We start from the raw sequence: 10113 nt of genomic DNA, 5'->3' as shown, positions 1-10113 counted from the left end.
AAAAGATATCAAACAAATTCTACAATTTTTTGTTATCACTTTTTTTGCATTGTACACACAGCAATTAATGTTAAAAAATTCTTTTTTTGTATCATTTTAGTACCTGAAATTATTTACGTTTTAAAATGTCTTTATACACGTCAAATTCCAATGCTTATAAACTATATTTATCATTTATTAAATGATGGATAGACTATATATAGTCATATACATTCTATCCACGCATTAGTACAATTGGGATAGTTAAGTATATTTTTATAAAAGGTATATTTGGATAAGAATTTGTCAGGTGTCATCGATTAGAAGGGCCATCTTTTGATAACAATATCAGAAATATATTTTAAACCAACTGGTTAGAATTTTTGTAAGTTTTGAGAACTTGTATGAATTATAACTTTTTTCCATTCCTTTTTTATGTGTTTGTACATAGGGATGATTTTTAATCTGCAATTTAAAAAAGGCAATTTAAATGTTACAGAAGCGTATTCAAGAATTGGTTTTAAAAATGTAATTATTTTACACGCATCATTCCTACTGAGAGTAAATATAAAGTTTGGGATTTTTAGTGGCTTTATTTTTATGCGTATGGTCTCACAGGCATCTTTCAAGAAAGGTATATAGAGTAAGACCACAAGGAGAGGATGAGTTTATAAACATCTTTACAGAAATAAAAAAGCTAGAAATTCTTCTACTCTCCATCTTTGTTCTCTTCAGCGCTGGTATCTTTAACGTACAAATCACAGCGATTAAAGGATTTACATAAGTATAGAATTTACAAAAATATGACAATGATTTAACATAGATCCATTGGGGTACATGTACTACGTTTTCCATGCAACGTAACAAACCATCCACTACTAAATGTTCACATTATTACATGTTTCTTGCATATGGTATGTAGTAAAGTGTTCGATAAGAAAGGTGTATTTAATGCTCTTTCCCATTTTTCGCCTACACCTGTGTTTGAACGGAAAGTGCCTGTTACTTAGTATGGATACAGATACCTGTCCCAATAAGATTTCTAAACCTGGGTACTGATTTTATAATGGTGCCTGTAATCACTGATTTGTCATAAATTCAGGAAACCTGCATCGACAAATGAATATATAAAACTCTGTGTATAAAGTCAGTTGGTATTTGATATTCTGAACCGTGATAACTTCCAGCGATATGCAATGTATTAGTGTAAATAGAGTATAGTGTTAACGAAGAGACCTGTTTATAATATATCGGACATTATTTATGACTGTATAAGATACCTTTAAGAACATAATTTTATAGTAAGATTTCTTCGGGTTAATTTAAGATGGTTCAAATAGTAAAACTATCCAACTTTTTATTGCATATTAACTATTCCTATAAACCCCTAAAAAAAACCTGAAGATTTTAATGATATCGTGTCAGACAATTAAGACTCTTTTATCATGGTAATTGTGTGATTGTGATTTGCGTTTCTTGGAATATACTTCATATAAATGTTTTATTGATATATAATATTGAAAATGCCTAATGTTTGCGAAAACGCGAAATGGAGGCGAAATCGCATATTAAATGCGTTATACCTCTTTAGGTGACTTTACATTGTGTTTATAAACAAAACCCATAAGGCATGCTACCAAGCACTGTCCACCCTTGATTTTACCTGAGTTATTTACCTAATGATTAATATTGACAACATACGAGCAAATTTTCTTTCGGGAATCTTTTTAGTAGTGATTTGTTATAGAGCAGCATTGTGCACACACATAGAGACTTCGGCATCCCAAATGTTGTCGTTCATATTTATTGTCCGGAGCGATAGCTTTACTGAAGTACTGTCACCTTTTTTAATGCATATTTTAGTTATAATTCATTTATTGCATTTCAGGGAACGAAAATTATTTCAATAAAGATGTCATCTGACAACAGGGTCATAATAAACAAATATGTTTTATTTCATATATATATATATATATATATATATATATATATATATATATATATATATATATATATATATATATATATATATATATATTCTGTCTTGTATTTTAACATTCTGCTCATATGACATGCAATGTCGACTTAAAAATTTCGTGGAAAGTAGAGAAAGAAATTCTCTCTACACACTCTATTTCAATTCAAAAAATTCATTTTACATTTGACATTACAACAATGCGTGTTTATAGATTTTATGCATTGAATGTTGTTTTCACATACATAGCAGGTGCTCTTTATCTAGATCAGGACTCCTACTCATATCATAATTTTAAGCATCGCTTCAAATAATCAGTAATGACTTAATAAAGTTGACTAATAATGGTAGCAAAACTACACATCTCACATGCAGAATTTACAAAGGTGTAAAATATAAAGGTGTAATTTTATGCAAAAATTGCTGTTTTTACATCTCAGGAAATTCTGCTGTTGACCCCTGAGTGATTAAAACGACCCAGTTCAGATGAATTACTTTGCATTTACATCGAAAATGTACGGCCCACGTGTCTACGTCGGCACCATGCAATTGTCCATGGGTCGGTTAATGTCACCCATACTATAATCATTGTAATGGAGCCGCTTTATTGTTGAAATTAATAGGAACCCCTCGTATATTTTATGTTTTCTATCTCCCCCATTGATCAGCGCTATTGATCAGAGAGCCTGGTCGATTGCTTCACGGTCCAGTGATGATGGACCTACATACAGTCCCGGGATACACAAGTCAAGCTTCACACTTGGTGGCATAAATCGGGAACGCCCTGTTTTCAACAAGAACGCGGTAGTTAATTCCACTAGAGTACCCATCGCTGAATGGACTGCCGTCGTCTAAATAATTCAGAACAAACCCTGGGTGCCATGCCTGAGTGACGCTGAATAAGATCCCAGTCGTGACGTTGGCATTTTTTCTGTTTAAACAAGAATGTCTGCCTGAACATGGATCCATGTTTCTAAAATGGCGTGAATTTTCTGACTAAAGGTGCGTAGTTTTCTTTAAGGGTTGTAAATAGTGTTCAGATATTGTTGTTTGGGAACTACTTGGTCGGGTCCTGGGGGTAAGGGTCAGTGGATCGGGCGGTAAGTGCTCTGTGTGACACCACGCCCTGTCACCACCCGTACATTAATCTGAATGGGGGTGTTTTTAATCTGATTGATAAAACTGTTAAACTGTACATTATAGTTTCTACAGAATTTAAAACAAAAGACACGTTGACATTTTGGAAATAACTCACCTGTTCACCTGTCTCTTTCACGAAATTAGAATGGTATTAAACGGTATTTTGTCATTTTATTGGCGAGATTGGGGAGGGGATGTGTAAATTTATGTTGGATTTTTTTTAAATAGAAAAACGGCAACGAGAAATTATATACAGTTTGTAAAGATAGTAAAGTTTTATAAGTTGTTTTTTTCTTATTCAGTCTAACTTTGTATAAGTAGAATGGATGTACATATATCTAATAACCTGCTTTGTTCAAAATTGTTGTAACAAAAGCACAGTAATTTAAGACAGTAACAAGACCCTATTGCATAATGGTCCGACATAAAACTACTCGTAAAAAAACCCCTAAAAGTGGGATTTTTCAAGGAACTTGACAATTTGTACCTGCTATCGTTTGCTCCCATACCCTTTTTAAACCTCTTAGTAAAATCTGAAGTTAGGTAAATGTAATCAAACAAACCACGAAAGTTAAATCACGACCCGAGCACTCCATGGAATGGTGTCAGTGCAATCTACCCCCGGACAATTACGTCTGACCTTACCGATTTAATTAATCTTGCTTTATATAGGTAAGATACTTTGCTGAAAATCGTTTGATATATGTATCTGAACATGTAACAGGCAGTTTTTGGTGAAGTTAGAGTTTTCAGTAGCATTCTCATCGTTTGGGGTTTTTGTATCATTCTATCAGTCTAACAGTTCTAAATTGACAAATAACACCCTGATTTCACCACGTTTCTGTACGAAAATGAGACCATTCTTGAGTCGCTATTCTATATTCTGAATAATGATACTGTCTGCAACTGTATTGATCCTGGAAAATAAAATCACCAGGGACTCATTTCGGTCACAAACAGGAATTGTTTAATTACATCTTTTAATCACACGCTTGAAAAATGTATATTGCCAACCAGGTGATATTTTTTCTTAATTAATAATACTAATATTGAACATGTCTTCCAGACTTTTTTCCGTATGTTTTTTTTATCTGAAGCTGAAAAAAATTCAGTCATATTTTTGTTGCTGGACAAAAATATCTTGGCGTTTAGACATAATATTTATCTGGCCATCCATCAGTATACGGGCTAGGCTTAACAACTTGCAGAGCTGACTTTTAAAAGTAGTCAGAACTTGTTTAATGTAAACTCTTTTGGACGTTTATTTAAACATTGAGTAACGGCAAACAATTCACCTTACTTACTAAAGACCCAGTGCGTCATGAAATACACAGACATGGTTTTGCATATTGATATGCAGGTTTCATCTGTTTAAATCATTCAATTTCAAGTGTAAAAGTGCATACATTGGTACAAAATCTCTCTCTCTCTCTCTCTCTATCTCTCTCTCTCTCTCTCTCTCAATTATTTTGAATAATAAATTTCATCTTGTAATTTTTTTCTTAGAAAATAAAAAAAGTATATTTTTGACGGCGGACACCATGTATTCCAACAAGCAATGCAACTAAATCAAGTTGGAACTTAATTTCTAATGAACAAAAACGTACTGCTATATACCATGATTCTGGGAATACCGGCGCTTTAAACAGTTTACACTTGTATAATTATGTATAGCGTCTAGTGCAACCAGTCGTAATAATACATTGTGTTTTTATTTAATTCCCACATTTAAAAACATAACCGTGGATCAACGGACAGCTTTTGTTAAATAGAACACACTCGCCATTGTATTAGCTAAGCCCCTTACACAAAAATTGACACACACTCTGCCCCTTGCGCAGTGTTCCTGGTCAGAATTCTGTTGGTGTATTTTGGGTGTTCAATACTAAAACTAACTTTTCGATGCTTTCAGATCATGATGGACAGAAAAGACAAACGGACCCCTGTGATGGACATATTTCCTGGGGAGGGGGAGCAGAAAGAGCAGAAAGTCCGGACACAGATCAAGAAGTTTGAGGAGAAAGCCCGTCTTAACTTTAACAAGAGCCGTCCCGCCCCCCAGCCCCCGGGCCGGTCATTCGCCCTCCCTAAGATCGGCAACTACCAGCCCAAGTCCTTGATACTATCTAACTACAAAAGTAAGGATGAAAATAAAACGGACTTCCAGAAACTAAATGACAAGGATGAACTTGTTGAAGAACCAAAGAAGTACATGATAATTGGTGATAAGGACACACCCATCACAATCCATCAATCATCGGATATCATAGACACGCCCCCAGAGAATGAATTCTTCCCACGATTCGGCTCCGACAATCCAGTGTATGAACCGGAGGAAACACCCACCATCGCTGCTGAAAACGATTCAATGCTAGATTTCGAGAAAACTAGCAAAAACCCTCTGTTCGGTGAAAACGTAGACGATATTTTATCTCAACAGACTGAATCCGGTGATGTTGAAATGATAGACGAGATTTCAGTAATTGATACCAAACCCACACACAAGAAAAGACCGGCGCCCCCTCCCCCAGTTCTAGCCTCGCCAAAACTAGAGGCTGAGGAGGAATACCCCGCCCCGGACTACGAGCCCGAACCCGACTATGATGACGACGAAACGGCGAAAAAAGTCTATCCGCCATCACTCAACTCGAATGCGCTGCGGCCACCAACGGAACGAGAGATGGAAGGGGACGACTTCTCCAAATATTTACACGACAGTGAGGACGAGGATTATTTCTCAGACCACACGTACACGTGGAGGAACAAGATCAAATATAAGCGGAAAAACCCGCCAAATCGTCCGGTGTCGCATCCCGGGAAAAAGAAAGACGGTCATTCGAAATCCAAACCAACTCAAGTGAAATCCTCCAGTCTGAATAAAGTCCCTGAAGAAGATATGGGACGGAGAACAATTCGTGACTTTAGTTATACTGATTGTAAAATTGGTTATGATGATAGAACAGTGAAAAGTACTACCGCTATGGGGCGCTACATGAAGCGCGGGAAAGACCGACTTCCGCTTCAGCAGGTAAGCACTGGATCATACGAGGACTTTCTAAGAAGTCGTTACAACGAGAATGGCAGCAACGGAAGCGCTGATAGTGGACACGAAACGGGGGACGATTTTGATATGAACGCGGAATTATTCAGAAAGAGTCAACCCAAACAACTAAGAAACAATAAACAAACTATGTGGGAGAAGTTGACCTGGCGATTTAAACGGAATTCCAGGGGCTATGCAATGACTTAATATTGAGATTCTATCATATATGGAGAATGCTGAATTGTTTTTTATTTTTTGAACACTTTTACTGTCAAAGTGTCAGTGCTATTTAGATCCCCCGTCGGATAACGTCGGATTGCCAGAACAAGGTTGCTTTATGTGATAATTCTTTTGAATATACATGTACCATGTTAAGATTCCTATAGTGCAGCTTTGAATTTTATCATGGTCATGATTTAGGTAAATTATTAGCGTGAAAAGAAATGGTATATTTACATTGTTCCCGATGATGTTTTGTGGTCGTTAATATTTGTATGTTCACGTTTTACTGAGGTATACCATATAATCTACAAACAACTCTTTAAAATAAACCAACAACAAACAATTGCTTCAAAACGCAAGGTTAATGAATTTATTCAGATACAGGAACGCTATTCTTTGTGACATATGCCGGTTAATGAAACTTGTAAAACTGCTCGTTCTCTGTAAAACGTGCAGCATTTCCTCTCCTGTACAACCATCTTGAAATTCATCATTCATACTTGGTTCCGTTGTGATAGAAACTTTAATTTGTTACCATTGATAAGCTTACGAAAGTTAGTGTTTAGCGAGAGGGTGTTTTTATGTGCAATAATATTCAACCAATGATTCCAAGGTAACCACATTTATAATCTGCTATCACGTGACTCTCGTCCATTGACGACCTAGATGTTGTACCACTTGCGTATCTTGTTTTACATGTACATATAATTACATGACTGCATAATTCCTACTTTATGTTTTTGAAACACTATTGTACAAACATAGTTCGATGACAATGATTGTGTATATATAAGTAAACGTGTCTGACTGTAAACTAATATGTTTCGCAATAACTGCTGTATTGGTTTATCAAAGGGCCATAATTGTAAACAAACCGTGATATTTTGATACGATAAAGTCATATATAAAGTATATTTAAGATATTCCTTATAATAAAATATTGAATGGAAAATAAGAAACTTTTGTTGTTATATGATACTAGATTTCAATTATCAATATCAAATATATATCACCTTAGGATTTGATACCAACTTATTAGATTTAATGCAAATATCAATAATGACTATCTTTCATACATTGAGAGTTTTCATGTGACCACTATGGCCCAGAGGCCTCTGTTTATTTAATGCGCACGTACGTACATTCTGGCGGTTGATCTACCCACCTCTCCTCCAGGTTCCGTGGACCCATTGAGACACAAGAAGATAAAACATCTACAGGACATTTTAAAAATCTTAGAAGAGGAATCAATTGTCTCTGGTTTTACAAGTTTTAGCTACAGACTTCCAGGCTCTAGGATCTTGAAGCAGTCTTAGAGTCTCTTGATTGAAAACATTGACAAAATTGAAATGCTTTTTAAAAAATGTCTTGAAATAACATTGTTCATTACAAATTTCAATCGTCATACGATCATTAATAATCATTTTATGACTGACTGAAATTTTTACTCAAGTCTGAAATTGTTTCATGATCCTGAGGCCTGAACAAAGTCGCCGTAACACTGCTAGACCATTGTAAAATGGTTACTGGTTCAAACTGTAAGTCACTCAACAACCTCCCCCCCCCCCAAACAAAAACAACAAGCATTCTGAATGTATTGCATAAGCAATACACGTCTCCTACCGGTTTATATTATTATATGAAAACTTCGACGCATACATCTATTTCAAAACTATTATTGTATAAACGAGATGTTATACTTTAATCAGAGATAAAAGAACGGACGGACAGACAGACGGACTGACGGACGCAGAGGAAAGCTACAGTCCCCCCCCCCCCCCCCGGTGAAACCGGCAGGAGACTAAAAAATAAAAAATAAACAAAATATAATGCTAAATAAAATGCTTACTTTGGTGATTCGTGCGGTATATGAAGGTAGCGACATTGAAGAAAAAATACATGACCCGCGTTAGTTAACCATTGGTGGCTTCCAGTTTGAGCCAGTAACCATTTCACATTGGTCTAGCAGTGCTATGGTGCGTCTTTAAAAGTTAAAATTAGGGTATAAAAATCATTTTAACGATAATCGAACTTACTAAATAAATGTACATTAACAGTAATTTAGTGAAATTTACTTACTTTTTAGAATAAATTCATTAACTAGTAAAAAAAGATGTAAATAAAAACAATAAAATGCTTTCTTTGATGATTCATGTGGGTTATTAAAGTAGCGATCATTGCAGAAAAAATCTAACGCGGTTAGATCTATTTTTTCTGCAATGTCGCCACATTCTTATTCCGCATGAATCACTAAAGAAAGCATTTTATTGTTTAATTGAATATGCTGATATAAGTCGTATGGTGGTTTATCTCTGCCCCTTGTGTGCAAGTTATTTTTCTATCAAATATGTCGACATGCAAGGTAAATTTGTTGACATGCAAGATAGTTATGTCAACTTGCAACGTAACTATGTTGACATGCAAGAAAATTGCAATCAAATAAGAATTATAAAAATCTCAAAATATCTCAAATATCGCTCACATGTGACATCCAGGATGCCAGACGCTACTTATTTATGTCGACAACTTATATATGTTAACATGACAGATAAATATGTTGACATGCGACTTAGTTACGTTGACATGCAAGATAAATATGTCGACGTGCTACTTATTTATGTGGACATGCAACTAATTAATGTTGATATGTAACTTCTTTATGTCGACATGCAACTTATTTATGTCGACATGCTACTTACATGTAGTTTTATTAACATGCAAGATGAATATGCTGAAATGCAACATATTTATGTCTACATGCATCTTAGTTAAGTTCACATACAACTTATAAGTTGCATGTCAACATATTTATCTCGCATGTGAACTAAACTAAGTAGCATGTCAACATATTTATCTCGCATGTCAACATAACTAAGTTGCATGTTGACATAAGTAATTCTTATTGATTGCAATTTTCTTGCGTGTCAACATAGTTATCTTGCATGTCGACATATTTGGTCGAAAAATAACTTGCACACAAGGGCCAGAGTATGGTGGCATATCTCTGCCCCTTGTGTGCAAGTTATTTTTCTATCAAATGTGTCGACATGCAAGATAGTTATGTCAACATGCAACATATCTATGTTGCATGTCGACATAAATATGTTGCATGTCAACATATGTATCTTGCATGATAACATAATTACGTTGCATGTCGACATAGATAAGTTGCATGTCAACATAAATATGTTGCATGTCAACATAAAGAAGTTGCATGTAAGCATAAATAAGTTGCATGTAAGCATAAATAAGTTGCATGTCAACATATTTATCTCGCATGTTAAAATAAATAAGTTGCATGTCGACATAAATAAGTAGCATCTAGCATCATCTTGTATGTCACTTGTGGACGAAATTTTAGATATTTTGAGATATCATAAAATTTTTATTTTATAGCAATTTTCTTGCATGTCAACATAGTTACGTTGCAAGTTGCCATAACTATCTTGCATGTCAAAATATTTATCTTGCATGTCGACATATTTGATAGAAAAATAACTTGCACTCAAGGGGCAGAGATATGCCACCATACCAGAGATATGCCACCATAAAGTAGTATAAAGTGATCGTTTAAAGATAATGTGCCATACAATTAATAAAGTCATTATTAAGGTAAATAGTTTTTTCTTTACTACAAATGCTATTTTTTTTTTTTATAAAATTTCATTTAAAAATGTTTTAGAATATTGATGAGTCAATTGCAATTACTGGGGTCATGAACGCAACTGGGAATTAATAGGAGCAATATATTAAT

General features: G+C 34.8%; 1 protein-coding gene across 1 annotated transcript; it reads left to right on the top strand.

Moving 5' to 3' along the window:
* The first annotated feature begins 2595 nt into the window (after nt 1-2595).
* LOC128166177 (uncharacterized) lies at nt 2596-7318 on the top strand. Its single transcript, XM_052831177.1, has 2 exons — nt 2596-2956; nt 5007-7318. Exon 2 carries the CDS (start codon nt 5010-5012, stop codon nt 6342-6344), a length of 1335 nt encoding a protein of 444 aa, XP_052687137.1. The 5' UTR covers nt 2596-2956; nt 5007-5009; the 3' UTR covers nt 6345-7318.
* The last annotated feature ends 2795 nt before the right edge of the window (nt 7319-10113 follow it).

This window comes from Crassostrea angulata, chromosome 10, assembly GCF_025612915.1.
Source record: "Crassostrea angulata isolate pt1a10 chromosome 10, ASM2561291v2, whole genome shotgun sequence".
Classification (NCBI taxonomy): domain Eukaryota; kingdom Metazoa; phylum Mollusca; class Bivalvia; order Ostreida; family Ostreidae; genus Magallana; species Magallana angulata.
The sequence above is the reverse complement of the archived record's forward strand: the minus strand, read 5'-3'. Positions and strand labels throughout refer to the sequence as shown.

Excerpts from the sequence above, each read along its gene's own strand:
- LOC128166177 (XM_052831177.1), top strand. The coding sequence starts at position 5,010 with ATGATGGACAGAAAAGACAAACGGACCCCTGTGATGGACATATTTCCT.